We start from the raw sequence: 23,981 nt of genomic DNA on the forward strand, positions 1-23,981 counted from the left end.
GTGTCTGTAAAAATACTTACCTAAACCCAAATGCTTGTCCCAACTAGAGCTGAATCCAGGGCTGACTTGTAAGACCATACTTATGTGTTAGCTTACTGCTTGATTCAGTGAGCCTACTCTAGTTGGAATAACAATTGGGTGCAGGTTGTAAATCCTTGTAAACAGGGATGGGAATCATGTGGCCCTGCAGATGTTTTTGGACAGCAGCTTTCCAGGTTCCTTGCTTTTACTGATAGTCAGGATCTCTTCGTCGGTGGGGGACCCATTAAAATGGTCTGACCCAGGAGGGGTATGGATCCGTATGGAATCCTGATAGCTCTTGGGGAGTTCCTTGCTGCCTTCGCAGACATTCCTTTCTAAGTCTTGGCTGATCTTTGTAATGGATAAATGATCAGGGCAGTGAACACAATCTATCCCGTGTCCCCTCTCACCAGATGGAGCTAAACTGCCTCGCTGGTTTTCCAGAGAGCTGGTGTCAATGTAGCAAGAAAGAAGTGGACTAGAGTGGTTGCAGAAAACTCAGAGCTGGTCTGATCAAGCACAGGCTAAAGCTTATCTGATTACCTTACTCTGTGGTCAGTGGCATCTGCTACTAGGGTGTCACCCCAGTGTGATAAACTCCTGTTGTCACCTCCAGGCAGGCAGGCAGGCAGGCAGGCAGCCACTCCTGGGGAGACAACATAGGATGAGAGTGGCATGGGAAGAAAGGGAAGGAGGTAGTGGCAGAAGAAATGGCAGTAGGCAGGAAGGGGTGCCCATCATCCACCCTCCCCCTCCTGACGGTCTTGCCGCCCTCCCCATGCCACACAAGCTGCCTGGCACGCCAGCTACCCCTCTCCACCCCATGTGACCACCTCTGCTATCCAGCCACTGTAGCCATTAGTATTGATGGGGACTCTGGAGACCAGGGTTCGATTCCCAGCTTGGTCATGAAGCCCACTGGGTGACCTTGAGCAGGTAATATGCTCCCAGCCTCAGTGGAAGGCGATGACGAACCTCCTCTGAACATATCTTCCTAAGACAATCCCATGATAGATTCACCTTAGGGTTGTCATAAGTTGGAAACGACTTGAAGGCAAACAACAACAACATGTTTTGCACTGTTCTCCAGCTAGTAGGTTTTAGGGTCTAGCCAACAGATAAAACAGTAGCTTTCACATCTGCAGAGTCTGCTGTAGTAGAAAGAGGTCCTCAGTCAGCCTCCAGACAATGGATTGATAATTAAATAGACACAAATCCTCCTTGCATATCCTCCACCCTGAGGCCTTGCCATTCAACAACAGACCAACACACAGATTAACATGTAAATCACTTCCTCCCAACCAAGGGTCAAACAAGTACAGTATATACATGCCCCCCACACTTCCATGCACAACCCTCTAAAGATGCCAACTACAGGGGCAGGCAAAACATCAGGAACAAATTCTTCTGGAATGTGGCCACACAGCTGGAAAACTTCAGTGGAAGGTGATGACAAATCTCTGAACATATCTTCCTAAGAAAATCCCATGATAGGTTCACCTTAGGGGTGTCATAAGTTGGAAACATATTCTTATTGGCCAGCGTTAAGCATCTACTGTTCATCTTGTTATATCTGTAATATGTGAGATAATATAGCTTTCCTTTACTGGTCATAAGAAGAAGAAAATGTTCCACATTAGCATAATAGTAAGGGAATCAAGGGAGCACAGAAAAGGCCAAGCTTCTGACATGTTTAAATCTCTTTATCAGAAAAAAAATGTAAAAAAGATAAAGGTTGAGTGTGGGGGAAATCATCATAATCTTCAATACCAAGTCAACATTTAAATAGTCCCTGCCCTAACCTGCTGTTTGTAACATATTGTTTGATGATGATATCTGGATGTCTCAAAAGTATGTACATTTTTGATGCATTTGCATAATAAAGACCAGCCCAAATACCTTAACATGGGATTAGTTTTGTGAGGAGTGCTGAGAACATAGGTGAAACACCCTGAACAGTTAGTAGATTGGATGCCTAGACTAAGGATGCATCTACACTATAGAAATAATACACTTTGACACCACTTTAACTGGGATTTGTAGCTTGGTGATGCACCAGCACTCTTGGGTGGAGAAGGCTAAAGACCTGGTAAAACTATAAATCCCAGGATTCCATAGGATGGAGTTATAGCATTTAAAGTAGTGTTAAACTACATTATTTCTACAGTGAGATGCACCCTAGGTCAGTTGTACTCAGTTTTCATTTTCTAAGGTGAAACCAAGGAGACACATGTTGAGACTCAGCTAACTTAACAGTGCAATACTATTTATGTCTGCTTGTTCTGTTGAATTAAATTGGTCTTACTCCAAGGTAAGGGTGTACAGTCAGCCCCCCCACCCCCAATACCCATGGATTCTTTATCCATGGATTCAAGCATCCACAGATTGCAAATATTCCAAAAAGATATAAATTTCCAAAAGTAAACCTTGATTTTGCCATTTTATATAAGGGACACCATTTTGCTATGCCATTGTATTTAATGGGACCTAAGCATCCATAGATTTTGATATGCTTGGGGGTCCTGGAACCAAAACCCAGCAGATACCAAGGGCCCACTGAAATATACTACAGACTTAATCTGGATCCCCAAACATTATCTCCCATTAGCATTATTAAAACTATATTTGACTACACAAACATCATCTAGTCGTCTGTTATACTTTTAGTTGACATAACAAGCTTAATGTTCTTCAGTATCTCAAGAAGAGTCTTTACTATTGTTATTTGTTTTGTCTGTGTATGTGTTTGTTGGAAGCAGACTCCTAGCAAGACCTCTTATGCGGAATTTAAAAGCTGCATTGTGAAGAAGCTGGCATTCCAAATCCCAATTGCTAGTAGCCCAATTTCCACAAGATGGCAGCAGGCAAGCGCTGGGAACCAGACAGAGCAACCTTTTGGACTTGGAGAATGTCCTCCTGCTAAATTTTCCACTTTAGTTAACAGTTCTGATCTGAAAGACCCAGCTGGGAAGACCACAGCAGTTCCAGGTATTGTGGCAGATGATACTTCCAAAGTGAGACTCTTTTGGAAACCCAATGTATTTCTAATATATCTGGCATTCTGTTTAATTTACGACTATCCTTTCATACCTGTGTTTAACCATGAGCAAAATAAGTTATTATTTGCTGAATACTATGCTGGAGTAATGGAACAAAAATACCGTAAGTCTAAAAGGCATTTGTGTTTGTGTTGGCACTAGTATTAGACATAGTGAATAAGATAATTGTTTCAGGCAGTGGATACTAGGCCAAGCTAGAGGTTTGGGGAGCTGTAGTCCAACAAAGTAATGTTTCCCAACTCCATTGAGATGTGTATGGGAGAAACAGGGCAGGGCCCTTGACTTTTGTCCCAATGTTGTTGTTGTTGTTATAATATTTGTTTATATGCTGCTTTTTTCCAAACCTGGACTCAAGGTGACTTGCAACAGGTAAAAGAAACATAGCTTTAATGTCATCAATAAAATTAAAAACAGTTTTAAAATATAGGTTGTAAAAGCAACAAATAAAGCACAGATAGACACTACAGGACAATTCTGCAGGGTCAAATCCACTTGAGCAGTTGGTCATCAAAGGCTGAAATTTAAAAAAAATCTTAAGATGTCTGCAAAAAGATAGCAAAGAGGTTGCCAGTCTAACCTCTCTTGGAAAGGAATTCCAGAGCCTGGGAGCAGCCTTCAAGTTGAGCCCAGCCTATGGTGATCCTATCATAGGGTTTTCATGGCAAGATTTATTCAGTGGAGGTTTGCCATTGCATTCCTTTAAGGCTGAAACAGTGGAGTCAAATGGGACGGGAGGCTCTCAATTTCGAAAGAGAAGATAGTGAGGTCAATTCGAAAATCCATGCAATTACGTGATTACAGTCCGCCCTTCCCTTATGCGGGGGATTCATTCTGGATCCCCCCACATAAAAGAAAAAACATGGATGTTCAAGCCCCATTCAAATGAACGGGGCTCGTGCCCATGGAATTGTGGCGGTGGTGCGTGGGGCTCATGCCACGGGAGCGTGCGCCATTGTTTCTTTCCGGCGCGCGCCTCCATCACTTCCATTGCGGAATCCAAGTAAAACGTGCCCGCATCTAACACGGGCATACTGTACTTATCACACCTTAAATTCACTGTAATGGCCTCCCTGAGCGCGATCCAGATTCTGTGCAAAGTAAGCCATCTCTGGGTTCTTAATTGCGAATTGGCACCCTTGCGCATACTCAGTGAGACCCCAGATGACTGGAGGATAGCATATTTAGGTGAGTGAGAGAGAGGAACCAAGGAACCCCACAATTTACAAAAGAGGTTTTAGGGGGGAAAGGGTTGAAAGACGGGCTCTATATGTCACGTTAAATGAGCGATATATTCACTATTGACATGTTAAAAGGTGAATATAATGGGTTCCAATAGCGCCGGGTCCATGCCTCTATTAAGCAGCAGCAGCCCCGCCCCACCCCCCGCCCCCATCAAATGGCTGAAGGACAACGAAGCAATTGAAGCAGAATGGCAGTGTTGGTTCAGGGGAACCCCCCATTTTCCGATGGGGGGTGGGGGGGGGTGGAAACCAGGACCAAAGGAGACATGTACATCACGCCAAACAACAGCACACAGAATGCGAAGTTGCCTAGGAACAGGGTTTGTGACTTTTTCTAGTCCAATTTCAATCGTGTGATATTGTCCAGTGTCTCTTGCTCTTTCCATGTTTGAGCATGAATTCGAGCCCAAGTCTCCCAGTGTTCTAATCAAGCCATCTCACCACACAGACTTTTTCTTTTATCTCCTAGCCATTCCCTTCTATTGGAGAACTGAGCTATGTGTGTCATACAGCCTTCTCTGTTCCGCCAAAGCTATCTTTAGATCAAATAGTAAGTGCTGTCTGTATACCACTGTTGAAATAAGATTGAACTGCTAGTTGGGGTGGTGGTGAGACCATCCAAATTCTTGCTTCAGAGAGCAAAATATCTTAGGCCAGTCCTGTTTGCAAAATATAAAATTCATCATATTCAGTTGGACTTTAGCCTGAATAAATGCCCTTACAAACTGTGTCCCCTGACTTCATAACAGGCCTTTAACAAATAGCTTTATCAAATGCCTACCAAAAATTATTACCTACTACCTACCAAAATTATTAGCAAGGCTTCTCTTATGAATCTACAAGAAAAATTAGTATAGATTTTATTAAACTATAGTACAGATTCTATATCAAGAACTCCATTTTTGCTTGATAGCCTGTCATGGCAGGAAGAAGTCAAATTGCACTTAGGAAAGTTTGGCTATATTGGTCCTTGAAACCACAAAGCTGTGAACATCAGTTACACTGAATAGGGGTTAAGCTGTATGATTCACAACATAAAAAGTCTTGTGATGGAACTGGGGTTGGCCCTACCATTAGGCAAAATGAAACATGGAGTAGATGCTGAAAAGTGGAAAGATACCGTCCCATTGTCTGTACTGAAGAATGATTGAACTGACAGTCCAGCCAACTTTTGAATTTAGAATGGAAGTGAGGGCACCATCTTCATTACCTCAGGCAGCCGAAAACTGCCTTTGAGCCAACTCTAGCTGGATGAGATCCAAATACTATCTAAGATGCTATTTGCAGGAAAATGTTGCAGAATGGAATGCTCCTATTTAAAATTTTGTCTAGTTTTGCACAGATTGTCCATTTCGTTTTACCTTCCACTTGGTTTTCTGCACCCTCTCCAAAGAATTAACTAGCATTTTGTGATCACTGAGCATATCAGTCATGATTGGTTGTTTGTTTGTGTCATACGGATTTTTCTCAGGAAGGAGCCACCAAGCTTGGAAAACTAGTTTATTTTCAATATGTAGGAAGACTGACCATACATTATTTAATAATGTTATTGATTGGGCATATATAGTCATTTCTTTCAATATGTTTTGTCTTTCAGTGTCTTTTAAGATACTTCCTGAAGCCACTATAAATGAATCCAAAACATATACTAATGCCACTAGTTTGTGTGAAAGAAGTAAATCAGAGAAACAGGTATGTAACAATGTATCTGATAGTTTTAAAGCCTTTTTTTCAGATAGTGTTTATAAAGACAGATTCTCAATCATCTTTTTGAAATGTATTTGAATTAGTAATGTGGCTACCAGTTGCTGCTGCTAGAAGGAAACAGCAGGAAAACGCCCTCTGAAACAAAACATACTCATTTTAAAATGAGTACTTATTGTTGCATAGTTATTGTGGTACTATTAAGTGCAATGATAACCTGTTTCTCTGAGTCAAAATTGCTCATTCATGTGGACAAGACATCTGGAAGGCACTAGGTTAGGTATGGCTGGACCAGATTATACTGATTCATATTAAAGTCTAACTTGGATTTTGTGTAGGCAATCTGTTACCTGATTGCTTTAATGAGAAGTGCTGGAGACTGACTGAACCCAAGATTTTCTGCATGCAAAATGTATACTCAGTCACATTTTTGCATGCTGAAAATCCTAGGTTCAATCAGTCTCCAGCATTTCTCATTAAAACTATCAGGTTAGAATAAACCAGCCTGTTCCAATTTGGTGACCTCCAGATATTTTGAACTTCAATTTCTATCAGCCACAGGACAAAACGTCTGGAACGCACTAGATTAGGTATGGTTAGAACAGATTATACTGAGTTAGAACTGTTCAATACATATATAGAAGAGATGGCTTTAGCCTTCTGTTATTTAAAACTATAATTTCATGTCCACTTTCTTACAGAAGTGCCACCACCAGACATTAACAAGTGAAGGGAAAAGACATGGCATTTCAGAAAACGGAAGCATCAGGATCTGTGAAAAATTAAATTATATCTGGAAAGGTATAGCACAGGTCAATTAATGTTACTGAGTTTTGAAAATTTGATTTTTTAGTCTGCAGTTGCCAAACCTCCAGCTAACATGACACTGGCCACTAAGAGCCACTGACTGCCCCCTCAGGGGTGGAGGACCTATTAGAATGGTCCGCCCTCAAGGGCTAATGGAACTGCTTGGATTCCAGGAAGCCCTAGAGGGTTTAATGCTTGATAATGCCGGTGACTCTGTTGAAGCCTTAGTGGATACATGGAACACCGATCTTACTGGGGCTATTGACACAATCGCTCCCAAACGTCCTTTCCAATCTGCTTCAAATTGGAAGCTCTGGTATACTGGAGAGTTGAAGAATATGAAGCGGGCAGGACAACAACTAGAGCGTGACTGGCGGAAAACTGGACTCTTATCTGACAGAATTTGTCATAAGAATTATCTTTATTCTTATAGAGAGGCAATAAAAGCAGCGAGGAGATCCTCCTCGTCTACATGTATTGCATCTGCAAAGTCACGTCCGGCAGAACTGTTTAGGGTTGTGAGGGAACTGACGGTGATGCTGCCTACCCAGAACCCTCTACTTAACCCAACAACAGCCTGCTGTGATGCATTTAACAACTACTTTGCAGATAAAATCTCTCAAATAAGAGCCCACTTGGATGCCAATATTGGAGCAAAATCAAGGCGTCCAGTAAAACCATTTATGAGATTAGACTGAATCACTTCGAGCTTGTGAATACTGATGACGTGGACAAGATCCTTGGAAAGGTGAAAAAAACGACATGCTCTCTTGATCCCTGCCCATGATGGCTGGCCGTCCAGGGCGGTGATGCCTTGATGGCACTTCCTAGACATGTCATCAGTGCATCCCTTAGGGAAGGTTATGTACCATCTTCTTTAAAGAAAGTTAAGGCGACCTGAAAAAAGCTTCCCTTGACCCCCTGGACATGAAAAACTACAAGCTTGTATCTTACCTGCCATTTTTGAGCAAGGTGATTGAGAAGGCTGTTGCTCTTCAGCTCCAGGTGTTCTTGGACGAAGCTGATTTTCTTGATCCATTTCAAACTGGCTTCAGGACGGGATTTGGAATGGAGACTGCCATGGTTGTCTTATCTGATGACCTTCGTCTAGGCATCGACAGAGGAAGCGTGACCCTGTTGGTGCTTCTAGACCTCTCAGCAGCATTTGATACAATAGACCACAACATCCTCTTTGAATGCCAGAGAGAGTTAGGAATTGGAGGCACTGCACTCCAGTGGTTCCGTTCCTTTCTCTTGGGCAGGTTCCAGAGGATGATGCTCGAGGACAGTGGCTCCTCGAAAACGGAGCTAAATTGTGGTGTGCCTCAGGGCACCATCTTGTCCCCAATGCTATTTAATATTTATATGTAGTCGCTGGGAGAAATCATCTGCAGAAATGGGGTGGGGTGTTATCAGTATGCTAATGACAAACAACTATATTTCTGCATGTCTCGGGCATTGACGACGATAACAAATGGCATTTCTCCCCTCAGTCAGTGTTTTGACTCAGTAATGGACTGGATGATGGAAAACAAGCTCAAGTTGAATCCAGACAAAACAGAGGTACTTACAGTAGGGGCCCCTAAACCAGGCATTGAGTTGTAACTTCCAGTCCTAGAGGGATTCACACTCTCCTCAAAGGCCTGTGTTCGCAGTTTGGGGGTGCTTCTTAATCTGTCGCTTCACATGACAAATCAGGTGAATGCGACAGTCAAGAGCGCCTGTTATCAGCGCCTGTTATCAGCTTCAGCTGATGTGCCAGCTGTGCCCTTTCCTGGAACTGGGGGACCTTGAAACTGTAGTACAGGCACTGGTAACCTCAAGACTTGATTTTTGCAATGTGCAAAAACCGCGACTGGTACAGAAGATGGCGGCCAGGATGATTACTGAAACATCTAGGAATTATCATATAACACCAATATTAAAGTCACTCCACTGGCTGCCTATTAATTTTCGGGCACAGTACAAGCTGTTAGTTATCACCTTTAAAGCCCTACATGACTTGGGCCCAACTTATCTAAGGGATCGCCTACTTCCATATAATCCACCCCATATTCTCAGGTCCTCTGGGAGGAATTTATTGCAGCCTTTAAAGACTAGGCTGGCTGCGACCTCCCAGAGGACCTTTTCTGCAACTGCTCCCACTCTATGGAATAGCCTGCTGGATGAGATCTGTCAAATTACCAATTTAGATAACTTCAAGAAAGCTGTTAAGACAGATCTCTTCTGGTAGGCCTTCCTAGAATAAACTACTTAGCCATGTAATATCCCCCACATAGATGTGATGATTCTGCCCACTGTTATTATTTTAACTGTAATTGTCTTTATGTAATTTTAAATCTTAAATGTTTAATTCTCTTTTTAAGGAGGGGAATATTTTGTATATATTGTTGTATTAATTTTAATAGTGTAAGCCGCTTTGATTGTTCTGACAAAAAGCAGGGCAGAAATAAAGTGGGGCCTTGCAGATTAGGAAGTCCCTGTAGTCCAAAAAATGAATGACCCCTTTCAAGCTCTGGTTACTGATATATATCCATGCACACTCATTTGTTTCAAAGCAAGAGCTGCATGGATTTAATGTTTGGACCAGTGGTTCCCAGTCTTGGACCCCCAGATGTTGGTAGACTACAACTCACTTCTTTCTCAGAGAGCAGGGATAATGGTTGACATGATGGAGTCCCAAGATTGGGAAACAGTGCTGTACACCATTTCTACTCCATGAAAATAATACAACACAATAACTGGGCCAAGTTGTGTGGTGGCAGTGATGATGATGTAATCTCTAGTCCAAGACATCTGGAGATTACTGTACTGGAGAAAGCTGATTTACATTTCTTCACACTTAACAGTGCCATACTAAATATAAATGGGTCTCTATAGAAATTCCAAACTTTTAGAGCCCTTCCATTCTAGAAAATTATAGTGCTATTATTACACTTTAAGAGCCATGACAACATCCTATGGAATCCTGAAATTTGCAATGTAGAGAAAGGTATATAGAATTCTCTGCCAGAAAGTTCTAGTGCTTCACCAAACTGCAAATCCCAGAATTCCATAAGATGTAGCCATGGCAATTAAAATGTAATCATAGCATTATAACTGTGTAATGTGAACGTGTATTTTATATATTGGCCAAGTTTTTATTCACAAAATGCAAAAGAAGTCTTGCTGCAAGGCTGGCTATGCTGCTTGCCTCTATATGGTTTTTAGTCATCATTCTTTCCCCCCTTTCAATTGGTCATAGTCATTTTTCTCAGATATGCGTATACATGTGTAGATCAGAGACAAGAAAGGTGAGTGTGATGTGGGAAGCCATTTCCGGAAGGTTTGCATTTTGGGGGTCTCTTTGATGGGAACTGAAACCATCAGCCGCATCTGTTTAGCAGAGTTAATGTCATCATTAGGGGTTTTGAGGTTACAGATCATTTTAAGAAAGAAACTCGTGATGAAGATGAGACAGACAGATATGAAAAGTGTTTGTTGTGGGAAGAAAATCTGTGAACACTTGACAGCTAGTGACAATGCAAAAATTACAACAAATAAAAGTATATGCTTTCTTTTTGAAAGATAGCAGGTTGAGTTGAAGAGATGAGAGGAGAATGAAAAATTTGTCATAATTAAATGGCCTTTCAAAACTAGAGCTTTTAAAAAAATATTAAAAATTGTACTTTGGCATAAACTAGAACCTCTCAAACTCTGGGGGTCATCCATCTGCAGGAAAGTAAAATGTGCTTCCAACACTGAATTTAAATAAATAAATAAATAAATAAATAAATAAATATCCTCTGGAGGGAAAAGAAACAAAGCAGAAAAGGCAGCATTTTCACCATAAAAATATATTTTCCTTTTTAAAGAATTAAATGCATCCTGTGCAACATTTTGAAAGTAGGTTTACAATTCCATTATTTTGAAGGGGAAAAGCCTCTTTTTCAGTGGCTATGCTGCTGCATTTCAGCTGTACATGTGATTGTGGTTGCAGGTGACTCTTAAATGAGTAGTTGGCAGTAAGCTTGCAGGCCCTGTCTGACTTGCCACTGGCATAGACTGTGGCAAAGGAAGCATCCTTTGACAGTCTGAACTGAGGTTTATTCAGATGGTCTTTTTACATTTTTCTCTTCTTCACACACTGCATGATTAATGTACAAATTCCTCTGACACAAGAAGTGGTAAAAGCTGCTAGCTTGAATGGATCATGTTCATGGAGGTCCACTTCTGGGTTAATGGACCAGTAAATTCACTCTGGGTTTCAGATAGAAATTTTAAAGGTGCTGTCACAGTATGATTGGTCCTATCTCCAAAATAGTTTTGGCACCTTGGGATATCTCCTTTAGACCAAAACCCAGAGTGGATTCATGGCCTCCACTAACATGGAAACCACCAGCCTTAACTGTTGTTAAAAGTTGTTACTCATCAATATAATCTAAACTTGATGCTTACAGTTGGTTATAGGGAAGCAACTGGGAGAGAGGGTTATTGCTTTTAAGACCTGTGTATGTAGAGATCAAATCCCTGCTCAGCCATGGAAACCTGTTTAGGCAAGTCACACTCTCTCAACCTTAGGGGAAGGCAATGACACACTTCCTCTGAACAAATCTTGCCAAGAAAACCTATGATAGGTTCACCTTAGAGTTGCCATAAGTCAGAAGCAACTTGAAGTCACACAGCAACAATAACTGCCCACTTCATTTCTAGGGAATGAGACAATCATTGGCTCAGGAGCTTAGAATACCTACTCTAAAGTAGACAGACAGATGTGGGGTTACATATGACTATGAGTAGTTTACATATGGGTGGTGGATGCTTTACATGTGACTGGGTGGGTGGTTTACATATGACTTTGAACTTGGTTGACTTTCCTTTGTGTATGGGCTTCACTTGAACTTTGCTGTTGCTAATAGCCATCTTAAGAGAATATTAAGTTTGAGAAAAGTTACTATGGAGCTTTATCAAATGGTCCTATCCACTGATTCTCATAGGTTGCAAGGATGGCAGCAAGGGTGGACGTGATGTTCAAAACTTTTCAGCTCACACTGAAGCCTGTCCACTGGAGCCAGAAACTAGGTTTCATGTCACAGGCTTGCGTGATGACTATTGTAAGTTGTATGTGTTTTATTACCAAGGATGTTTTAGTCATTGTTTAATGTTTCCTTAAAGCCAATCTACTTTTCCTTAAGCTGTAGAATATTTAATAAGCTGAGGTTCCTGTGTTCGGCAGACCTTGTTCAAGATGCTCATGCTGGTGTTTGTGTAGGAATAAATCTAAACTCTGCTGTCTTTGGAGCCTTTTCAGCTCGTGAGACTGCTTTATACTAATTGTAAGAGCTGACATCACAATGTTTGTACAGAATTTGAAAGTGGACATTATAATGCTCACGTCTTAAGGTGCAGCTAACATACATACATGAACTGGCATAGCCATGGATAGTGCACTGGAATAGTAAAACCTCTTCCTGATTTTGGATGATTTTCCCCTTCTCCAACAATCCTTTGCACCCCTTACAGTATTGCCCAGTTGGTCCTCCTACTCTTCAGAGAAGTTTTTTGGGTGACTATTGCAGAGAGGAGAAAGGGACAAACTTTTTCTTCTGTGACAGTCCTTCTCTCACTTACTTTTAAGATCCAAACTAATGTCTCACTTCTTAATATTACTGATGCTTTGGTTAAATCATGACACTTTGGTTCACAAGCTGCTCTTTTCACTTTTATTACCAATTACCTTATTATGATCTGTTTTGGATACTGTAAATGTTTAATATTGTTTATGTTGGATTTTTTTTTGATTGGCAAAGTAGCTTGAGAATTTTGGTTTTACACTGAAGTACAGTCAGCCCACTGTATCCACTGAATTTTTATCCACCGATTCAAGCATCCATGGTTTGAAAATATTATTTAAAATATATAATTTCCAAAAAGCAAACCTCGATTTTGCCATTTTATATAAGGGACACCACTGTATAGTAAAATTCTGGCTAATACAACATCTTATAGCAGAGTATTCAAGAAGTATAACTTTCACAGCACCCCAGTTAGAAAAAGTGGTTATATAAAGTACTGTAGATTCCTGGGCATTCAGAAATATTTTGATTCTTTTTGACTTGATCAGGCCCAGAGAATGGTCTCAAGATGCAGCCTTTCTGTTCTGTTCTATTAATAATGCTATAAAGACACCACTTAAATTAAAAACTGTTTCTTGCAACTTTAGTTCAAATATTAATATTAAATAGATTTATTTTTCCCTTTCCAGATCTAAACATATTGGATTGGAGCCAAGATAATCTTCTTGCTCTTGCTTTAGAATCTATTGTACATATTTGGAATGGAGAAAGAAGTGAAAAACTTGAAAGCATAGATTTATACTCTGGATCCAAATATATTGCTTCTCTGGCGTGGATGAGAGAAAATTCTTACCTTGCACTTGGCACTAGTGATGGAGAAGTGCAGGTAGGGGTTTCTTACTCTCAGAGTCTCATTTTTAGACAAAATGAATATAGTGCCACTAATCTCTCCATATATCAGTTACTAAATGAAATGAATCATATGTTTAGCAGAATGTATGGCCTTGACCCAGCTATAATTGCATTACAGTTGTGTCTGGTTTGTTTATCTACTGCAGAAACAGGTACACTTTACCTGCCCTGATTTAAAATAATCTTTGAAAATTAATATAATAAACAAAAATAAGAACAATAGTTAAACATTACAGCTAAAACATACCCAAGGGGTATCAAAATGTTTAATCAAATGTCTTCTTAAATTAAAAAGTCAAGTTTCTACTTACCGCCAAAATAAATATGTCACGGAATAAATTTGGATGTAAGAAAATGTTAGTACAGTCCTCCCTCTGTTCTCGCAGTTTTGAAAACTGTGTTCCTCACTTATGCGCGAGGGACGAATGGAGGGGGAAATAATGGGGCGCATGCCCGAGGTGCTCTCTTGCTTGCTCCTGCGGCCGCGCGCCTATATTCAAGACAATGTGGCTTGAATATATGCAAAACTCTGTTTTTGCGGGTGGGTGGTTGTCCGGAATGGTTCCCCCATAAAAACAGAGGGTTGACTGTAATTTCCTTTACATTAAACTCGATGCCATCACATTTCTGATTTTGGTGTATGGTTGTGTCATGCTGTCTTGAAGGTCTGTTATTCATAGGGTCACCACAAGTCTTGATGGCAATTATCAAAGTGCATCAAGGATATCTTAACTGGAGACTGAATTCGATATAGTCTTTCTTGCTGGTTCGTGACATTTACCATTGTGATATTTTAGAGTGGAAATCCTAACTTAAATGAGGGTTCTAGTTAATGTTAGTAAGGGTGTGAACGTAAAAACTGCTGCTAATAGTTATTCAAAAGAAAACATCAATAATAAACTACCATGGCCCGAATCATCTAGTAAGGAAGGTCAGTGTTTATGATGCCTCTCAGATTTTCAGTGTTAGTAAAGCAAAACCACAAAAGCAATTTTTCAATTTCTGGTAAATAATTTGGGATTAAAAGGATGGCATTTTCTATGAGCAGCATAGATTGATAAAGTGAATGATCATTTTAACCTCCCCTCCACCCAAACTTGTATTTTATGCAGTATTTTATCTGAGCAAATAAATAAGGTGACATAATCAACTTGAAATTAAGTGCACAAATGTGCAAATGAAGACATAATTATTTCATTTTTTGGGTATTTTTTGTGTCAGTTATGGGATGTTGAAACTCAAAAGAGGCTGAGAAATATATTTGGCTGTAGATCTGTCATTGGAGCTATGAGCTGGAATGGATACATACTTAGCAGGTGAGCAATGAAGCATATGCATGTGCTATGTCCTATAACTGACAGCGACTTGAGGCATGGGAAACTACATGAGCTTTTATTGGGAGAAATATAGAAGAACATGCATACTAGAGAGACTCACTCTTTCATGCAGCAGGCAGAGCTAACTGAATACAGTATAGACAACTGTAAGAGGGTAGGGGAGGTTGAGGGTTGAGCATTGGATAAGAGGCTATATCTACAAATCCTAAAGAAAAGGTGAAACCACAAGGCTTGAGTATGCAGGTTTCGGAAAGCAGATGGGAACAAAGGAATAGTGACTCAGACTGAAGTCTGAGGGCAACAGTCATCAGATAAGTCTTGTTGAGGGGCAACTGTAGCAAAAAGCCTAAGTTTGGGGGCAAGCTCCTATTTTTGTAAAGCCTCTGGATAAGCGCAGCTGGGATCTGGGCTGTAGATGGGTATTGCACTCTCCCTGCTGTGGCTAAGTGCAATAACACCTGCTTTTAAATTTAAATGTGAATTTATCCCATCAGGGATAAGTCGCTTTAAAGTAAATATGATAGTCTCCTCTGTCAAATTGGAAGAACTGCAGAGTATGCAGTAACTAATGCTGCAATATTGTAATTGTAATTTTAACGTTGCTGTGATCCCGATTCGATCCATTGGGAGAGGCGGGAAGATAGAAATAAAAATTATTATTATTATTATTCTACTTATTACTCCTGAGCTGCTAACCCTTAACCTCCATGAAAATAAAGCTGGTTTTACATTAACTTGGAGGAGCATAACACATAAAATAGAGAGTCACAGAACAGTGACAATTTCCATTATTAAAAAGTGCTGCCTTGCCCACAACAATTGTTGTTAATAATGTGCGGTTGACTTTAAGTTTCCATATGTCTTTAACTGGGTTCATATTTGAATAACTAATACAGTGACTCAACATTATGTTTCAGTTCCTAATTTAGCCTTTGGTGTGTAAATTCAGATGCTACGGAAACTTACCATCTACAGATTTGTGTAAACTGAAAGTGGCTGTTAATTTTGCCGGTTGAGGTGAAAACAATTTTCATAAGCCATCTATCTCTTTTCATTGCTACTGGAAGTATTGACTGTTTCCCCAAGTCTTAGTCTTCTTGCTTTCTTGTACATTAAGTCCTCCCACCCACCCATCCTTCCCACCCATCCATACTGATCCTGAGTAGGAGAGAAAGGCATTGAGGTGAACAGAATGGCCTGTCTGAGTACACCAACAGCCATCCCTATTGAGAAAACATTGTGTACTGGCTTTTTGATAGGTATTTTTGATTCATGGATATTATCACAGGCCCTTATCACTCCATGCTGTTTTGCCAGTTTATTCCATTTGAAAACTGCTTCAGCTATTCTTGCAACAGTAGTTGATTGTTGATGCTGTGTATCACAACCTTTGCCACATTTGCACTGTAATGGCATGATTTACACAGTTTTTCATCTGCACTAATGTCATTATCACTACCCCTTTGCCCCAACTTGTGGCTCATGACTGGTTTGCTTCAATACTTGTTTTTAAAAAATAGCTGTAATAATGCTATTATGGCAGGATGCCATTATGGCACACCAATCATGCCCTAATTTATCACCACAAGAACTGCCATAGATAAAGAAAGACAACACACCATCCCCTGCCATTTTTGATGCATTTCTCCTGTGAAAAATGAAAGTGCTTATCACACTAGTCAGTTCTTTCAGGTTGCCCTGTTCAAAATTCATTTGTACTCATTAAGCCACAATAACACTATTACAGCAAGGCATCATTATGCTGCATCCATCACTGTCCAGTACTTGCCCATGAAGAGAAACAGACTACACCACCCCCCTCACATTTTTGATATTGTTCTTTTGTGAAAAATACAATTTATCATGATAGTTGTTACACTAGTACCTTAAAAAATTAAAATAATTTAAAAAAGGAAATGCTGTGATACAACACTGTGGTGTGTGGTACCACAGGAAAGCAGTGAAGAAATCTTAGGGAAACACTCCCTTGCAAGCTTAAATGGTTAATAGGTCAGGACTGCAGCTTTATTGCACCATAGTAGTAAACCATTTATATAGGGGGGGGGGATCTATAAAGCATTTCAAGAGTGTAGATTATAGAAAAGACATCTGTTCTCTTCAGAGAGTCTGAAGGTGACAGGGGTAGTTGTATTGCCTATAAAAATGACAACAAACTGAATCCAAAATCCGTCTTGATACCTTTATGAGGCCAACCAAAATGTACAGAAACCTGCTAAGCTTTCTAAAGCTTAGTAGGGACAGTCATTATTATTATTATTATTATTATTATTATTATTAACCTTTATTTATAAAGCGCTGTAAATTTACACAGCGCTGTACATACAATCTTTTTAATTGGACGGTTCCCTGCCCTCAGGCTTACAATCTAAAAAGTTCTCACATTTTCATCTGCTTTCAAAATGTCCAAGTCTCTCACTTCCCGTCTTTGCCCTTGGCCTACATCAGTTGCTGCAAACTGAATCCAAAGTGAAAAAGTAGTCTGTGTGCAATTAACCCAACCAAGGGAGGCAAGAGAGGAGGGGTGGAATCTTGCTTGAAGCTTATTCCTCAGTAAAGATGGTAAAATAGCAGGCAGGAAAAGGAAAGTGATGGTCTTATGCACTGGGATGTTGTATAGGGAGTGTATGTAGGCAAAAGATAAGATCACTCCATCTCCACATCATGAGTTGATGGAACAAAGGTGTTAAAACATAGGCAATAAAGTTTGGCTTCTCCATCTGAAGTTACAAAACACCCCACTTTCTGAGAACTGTGTTTGCTTCTATGAGGGCCCAGGTATTTACATATCTGGTATCAGGTATGTAATTCATTCATATTAAATAGTGCTCTTTCCTGTTGTCCACAGTGGTTCAAGGCTAGGATACATTCACCATCATGACATTCGAGAAGCAAAGCATTACGTTGGGATGGTTCAGCAAAGTAAACAGAGTATTAGTAGCCTACAGTGGTCACCAGACACTAAACTGTTGGCATGCGGTTCTAATGATGGCCTACTGAATATTTGGTCCAATGATCTTGGTGTGCCAATACAGTATACACCACTGACCACCATACTCCATTCCTCAGCTGTAAAGGTAAGATCAGGGGTAGGCAACCTGCGGCCCGTGGGCCGGATGCGGCCCGGCGAGGCCTTGGGACCGGCCCCAGCCCGGTCCTGCCGCCGATTGCCGCCGGGCCCTTTGGGGGGCAATTGTCTATAGAAGCCTCAGAAACATGCATTTATATTAACATTTTTTTAAAAAATCAGCAAATTTTTTCACGTTTCCTCCATTTTTTTTTAAAAAAAAGTGTCTTCCATTTGAAAATTTTGTCCTACATTTGTCCTGGTTTATTTATATATTTAATGTTTTTTTTAATTATTTAATTATTTATTTTTTGGCTTCAGCCCCCCAGTTGTCTGAGGGACAGCAACCCGGCCCCCGGCTCAAAAAGATTGCCTACCCCTGGGTAAGATGAAGAGAGTTAATTTACAAATGTATGGCATATGTAGTTCAGTCAGATTTTATACCACTTCATACCACTTTTGTTGTGGCCAACTTGAAACTACCTGTTGTACAAAGAAGAAAATATAAATGTCCTAAAGGCACCAAATACTGCCTGATCTTGGAAGTTAAGAAGGTTCAGCCCTGGTTAGTACAGGTCTCTTCCGGCAGGCCTTCCCAGACTAGGTTAGATCCGTTAGACTTGCCTCCCCCTGTGTTAACACCTCTATTGCTACCGATACCAAAATTATTTGATACCATCACCCCTGTCCCCCCTCCTTTAGAGGAAGATTAATTTCTTCCGCTAATCTACCCGAAATTTTAACGTATTTCTATTGAATAGTTTTAAATTTTTTGATGTTTAATCTCTTTATGAGATGATTATTGTTTTTATGATGGGGGGAGGGTTGGGGTTTGGGGTTTATTAAATTGTATTTTTTATGATTTGATGTTTTATTTATACTGTTGGAATCCGCTTTGATTCCTTTGTGAAAAACCGGAATACAAATAATAATAATAATAATAATAATAATTATTATTATTATTTGGATGGAATACTGCCAATGAAGACCAAGGCTATATTTCAGAGGAAGGAACTTGCAAAATCAATTCTGAGTATTCCTTGCCTAAGAAAATCCTATTAAATTCATGGAGTCACCATGACAGGAGGCTTGAAGGCACATACATATACATGCATGTATTAATAAAAAAATTATTCTTGCTTTTCCACTGAAAACAGCGCTCAAGTTGCCTAACAACATTACTGAAAACAAAGGAACAATAAAAGGATAATACACTTCCCTAAAAAGGAACATAAAAAAACATTTAAACAATAAATAAATAAATAAATAAATAAATAAATATCATTTATTGACTATTTTCCTACTTACTCTGGAAATATTTCTTTTTGTTAATAGCCAAACTGTTGCTGGGTGCATTTCCCCAGAAACACAACCATCATTTTAAAAATCATGATGCTATTGCTCTTTTTCTCATTAGGCAATGAGGTGGTGTCCATGGCAAACTGGAGTAATTGCCACAGGAGGTGGAATGGAGGATAGATGTTTGCGCATCTGGAACATAAGCGACATGAAAAGTCTTGGAACTGTAAATTCAAAATCTCAGGTAAAGCCATAATATTTAAATTTTGCATACTCCTCTTCTTGTGAGGGCCTCTTATGTATCTGTCTCCATTTCCATAGTAGTTCAGTAGGAGCAAAAGAGCAATATTCCCCTCTGAAATAAATGAGTGATTGTCTTGGCGCTGGTGCTGTGTGTAATGGAGATTCATATGAGCATGACTCTGGAGATTTGGGTTCAAATCCCTATTTGAGCATAAAAACCCACTGGGTGATCACGGGCAAATCACACTCTCTCAGCCTCAGAGGATGGCAATGGCAAACCCCCTGAGAAGAAACATGCCAAGAAAACCCTATGATAGGTTTGCCTTAGGGTTACTATAAATCAAAAATGATTTGGAGACTCAGAAACAAATGAGCAAATTGAATTGTTTACAAGCATTATACATCACTCTCATGGGACTTTGCTTTGTCACCTTCTCAGACTCCTGTGTCTGATTCTGGATCTTCTGGTTTGACTGCCCCTTCCTCTTTCAACTATCCTAGCTGGTAGCTTGCAAAGCTTTTTGTACTGCAAGATATACCCACAACTTTACCAGCCAGATTATTCTGGCTTGCTTGCCTTCCTTTTTTTCCTTTTAGTGAAATTTGGGAAGCTGTCATCCTGGTGCCACAGCTGAGTTGTAGTGGACCGAATCTCAACTTTCTCCCATTGCATCTTGATGTTTTATCAGTTGCTTAATGCTGTGCTTTTTCATTTATACGATGTGTGGGACTAGCACATTTCCCCCCAATGTGCCAAGGGCCAGTATTTGTGCCCATTCGCTACAACAGTTTCTTTATTTTCTGGAAATTCTCCAGGGCCCAGCAGATGATGGCTTGTGGGATAGAACTGGCTGATGGACCACTACTTTGAGTGGCACAGATTAATTCATGCAGCAATAGGTAATGGCAATTTGTCACACTGTTTTTAAAGATAACAAAACAGCAGCTAACTATACACAGAAGAGGAAAAAAAGTTAAACAGCTTCAGAACTGGACAGTGTTGAGCAGAGACGCTGTGAGATGTGTGAGGCACTTAACCCTTTCCCTATCCAATGTTTCTAGACACCAGACTGCATGGTCAGTGGATCCTCCCTATCTCAAAATACCCTAAATTTTACTCAACTGGGTGAGAATAGGCTAATGGGAAGCAATTGAAAGAGAGAACAAAAGATGTGAAAGGGTTAAGCACCCATCCATTCATGCTGTTTCTCCATTCAGATTGCTCCCTCCCTCAAATGGCTTTTCTTCTTTGGAAAACAAAATTGGGTCCAGGTTATGTGTGCCATAAAGTGTACGTAGGCCCTCTGGCACTATTGATCTATTTTGTTGCTTGCAAGATATAAACAACTATAGCCAAAACTGTGCCAAGAATTGTATATGAAGATCTTAAAGTTGTTTTTTTAAAACCATGAAATATTTTCTACAAAAAATATTTTCAAATACAACAATATTCTAGATATGTTCCCTGCTATGGTTACCAAATACCAAAGAAATAGTGACGGGGCAAGGCCATCCTCAGAACAAGGTGAACATCTGGAGGTATCCTGCACTTTCAAATTCAGCAGAACTTTGTGGTAAGCTTGTTGATAACCACAGCCAGTGTGTCTGCTTACACTGTCACTCAACATCATCTTACATGAACAGTGAGCCTATTTTCAGTTTTATACACTATAATTTCAGGGAGGTTTTCTTGCATCCCTAATTTGATTCACATGTGGCCTGACTGATTCAGATTAAAATAAAATAAAAAATTATTTGACCACACCCTCCAACATTTCACAGATAAAACCAGACCATATGTAGCCAAGCAATTTCAGAGTGTGGTGGAGATGACAAAAGTTATTAATGAGGAAGAACACAGAAGCTAGAAGAGGCTGCAGCACTTAGCTTTTGCCTGAGCCTGCAGGGAAAGGCAAGATTCCTTCCTTTCCATTTCTCTGCCCCTCTGCTGAGTTAATTGAGTGCAAACTACTTTTGTCTTTGAGCTCAGTTTGCAGCAACTGAAGTAAGCTGAGGACACAGGGGAAAGTGAGAGGAGGAGAAAGAAAATGGGACATTTTAAAAGCAGCTGAAAAAGTGGAACAACAGAGGATTAATTGGTTATGCAGTTGGAGGGTATGTTGGGCTGTAAACATTAATCTGTTGCACTGAAACAACCAAAGTCCTTCCTGCCAACAGTAACCCCCTCCACCAAGAGCTACAGCTTGGTGGAGCTCATTTTCTGTCCCATCATTCTTCATCATCACTAGAACAGTGCCCTTTTCATCCATTTCAGTTAAAACACTTTACGTGCCATAGCAGCATCCTCTGCAATCCTGAGTTTGGTGAGGCTCTAAAGCTCTTTTGCAGAAAAAATCTGAATACTCATCTTTAATTTTTTCCCTCCCTACATCTTCCTTTCCCAAATGTTAGCTCACAAAGGAAGGCTTCTGCACATGGCGCTGAGCCCAGAAGGAAACAGGATCTTTACCGCTGCAGCTGATGAGACGGCTTATATGTGGAAGTATCAGATGAAAGCAAGCACAGTGTGCCTTCAGTAATAATACTGTTCCAGTTAACAACTATATACTCCCTCTGTTGGCTCTTCAATCAGTATGTAACCCAGCACAGTGCAGAGGATAACAAGTGGATGGGGGAAAGAGAAGCTCCAATTTCCCATCAGAAACAGAGTACTGTACTGTACTTCCTTTCAGGTTACAGTCTTTCAGCTTATCTCACAGAGCTGTTGTAAGGGTGAAATACCTTTCTGTGCTAATAAATATATAAATACACAAACAAACTAAGTAACTAAGTATGTTCTGGGGAAATAGGGACCAAGATCCAGCAGCAGAGAACATAGCTACAGTGACTAAGCTCTGTAGTCATAGATACATCTCCAGAAACCTACCTTTCTAGCAGTGCAGCCCCAGTAAGGACCAAAACACACTGCAGAAATAATCCAGTTTGAAACCACATTAACTGCCCTGGCTCAGTGCTAGGGAATCCTGAGAACTGTAGTTTGTGGCGGCACCAGAGCTCTCTGAGACAGAATCTATCTGTCTGTCTGTCTGTCTGTCTATTTAATTTTTGTGCCATCTTTCTCCCAAAAAGGGACCTAAGGTGGCTCGTAAGATAAAAACACTTTAAAAACAACTAAGGACAGCTGTTGTGGCTAATCATCAGATTTGGACTACTGCCAGGGTGTCTTGTCCAAGTTTAACCAGATGATTTTTGGACAGGTGACATGAACACTTAACTGCCAGTGTGGCCAGTGTTAAAAGATTGTGAGTCTGTAGTCCAAAACATCTAGAGGGCAGTGTTAGCTGTTATATTACTGGGGCAATGACTCCACTGTGGGTTTTAATCAGCACTTTAAATAGTTTCAGCACCTTGGATAGCTCTGCCTTAACAGAAATAAGCAGTTGGAGAAGTCTGTCATTTGATCCAACCTGAGCAGGCTACATTAGTGTTGATTTAGAGGTTGCTACAAAGCAGGTCAGTTGTGCCCAAATTAACAAAATCTATTTCAACAGAGAAAAATGTAAGATACTACACTTAGGGAGAAAAAAAATGAAAGGCTCAGATAGATGATGAGGGACATCTGGTTTGACGACAGAACATGTGGAAGGGATATAGGAGTCTCAGTAAACCAGGGGTAGGCAACCTGCGGCCCGCAGGCCGGATGCGGCCCGGCAAGGCCTTGGGACTGGCCCCAGCCCAGTCCTGCCGCTGATTGCCGCTGGAGCCTTTGGCCTCTCGCGTGAGGGCGTGGGGCCTTTGGCCTATCAGGAGGAGGCGGGCAAGGGGGGGCAAGTGGTGGGCAAGGGGGGCAATTGTCTATAGAAGCCTCAGAAACATGCATTTATATTAGCATTTTTTAAAAAAATCAGTAATTTTTTTCGTGTGTCCTCCATTTTTTAAAAGTGTCCTCCATTTGAAAATTTTGTCCTACATTTGTCCCAGTTTATTTATTAATTTAAAATTATTTAATTATTTATTTTTTGGCTTCGGCCCCCCAGTTGTCTGAGGGACAGCAACCCGGCCCCCAGCTCAAAAAGATTGCCTACCCCTGCAGTAAACCATAAGCTGAACATCAGTCAAGAGTGTGATGCAACAGCTAAAAAAGTCAATATGATCCTAGGCCCATGATGGCGAATGCGTGACACGCGGCACGATTTTGCCAGGCATGGGGTGAGAGCGAAGGCGGAACGGGAGCGTGCCCATTCCGCCTCCTCTCTACCATTTTTGGGCCTCTCGCTGTCTCCTCCTCCCAGCCCTCTTCCCTTCCGGCGAAGGCCGAGGAGGAGGAGGCTGGGACGCGTGCCCAGCCTCCTCCTCCTCCCGGCTTCCCTTTGCTCGCCAAGAAAGGGCTCCACGGAGCCCTTTCGCGGTGAGCGAAGGCAGTGCGAGGGCCCTTTTGCCGGCCTCTGACGGCCCCAAAAAGGACCCTCAGGGGCTGGCAAACGCCGGAGGACAGCACGTCGTCCTCCACAGCCCTTTTGCCGGCCTCTGACGGCCCCAGAAGGGACCCTCAGGGGCCGGCAAACGCCAGAGGACAGCGTGCCGGCCTCCACGGCCCTTTTGCCGGCTTCTGACAGCCCCAGAAGGGAACCTCAGGGGCCGGCAAACGCCGGGGGAGGAGCCAGAGGCTCCCTCCCTCTGAAAAGGGGATGGAAGCCCTGCCCCTGAAGGGCAGAAGCCCCACCCCCTGGAGGACAGAAGCCCCGCCCCTGGCATGC

At 41.1% G+C, this 23,981-nt stretch overlaps 1 protein-coding gene across 1 annotated transcript; it reads left to right on the forward strand.

The window, feature by feature from the left end:
* Positions 1 to 2,290: 2,290 nt before the first annotated feature.
* CDC20B (cell division cycle 20B) lies at positions 2,291 to 22,134 on the forward strand. The gene is made up of 11 exons (XM_042447830.1): positions 2,291 to 2,332; positions 2,778 to 3,009; positions 5,919 to 6,013; positions 6,727 to 6,826; positions 11,809 to 11,925; positions 13,077 to 13,273; positions 14,521 to 14,615; positions 17,503 to 17,731; positions 19,139 to 19,264; positions 20,720 to 20,837; positions 21,676 to 22,134. Exons 1-11 carry the CDS (start codon positions 2,291 to 2,293, stop codon positions 21,801 to 21,803), a joined length of 1,479 nt encoding a protein of 492 aa, XP_042303764.1. The 3' UTR covers positions 21,804 to 22,134.
* The last annotated feature ends 1,847 nt before the right edge of the window (positions 22,135 to 23,981 follow it).

This window comes from Sceloporus undulatus, chromosome 2 (genome assembly GCF_019175285.1).
Source record: "Sceloporus undulatus isolate JIND9_A2432 ecotype Alabama chromosome 2, SceUnd_v1.1, whole genome shotgun sequence".
In the NCBI taxonomy this organism is placed as follows: Eukaryota; Metazoa; Chordata; class Lepidosauria; order Squamata; family Phrynosomatidae; genus Sceloporus; species Sceloporus undulatus.

What these genes read in the sequence shown, in the direction of transcription:
- CDC20B (XM_042447830.1), top strand. Translation starts at nt 2,291, where the DNA reads ATGTCTGCTTGTTCTGTTGAATTAAATTGGTCTTACTCCAAG. An exon ending in GAAGTAAATCAGAGAAACAG is followed by an intron (nt 6,014 to 6,726) that starts GTATGTAACAAT and finishes ACTTTCTTACAG; the next exon opens with AAGTGCCACCACCAGACATT. An exon ending in CTGTAAATTCAAAATCTCAG is followed by an intron (nt 19,265 to 20,719) that starts GTAAAGCCATAA and finishes ACAATATTCTAG; the next exon opens with ATATGTTCCCTGCTATGGTT.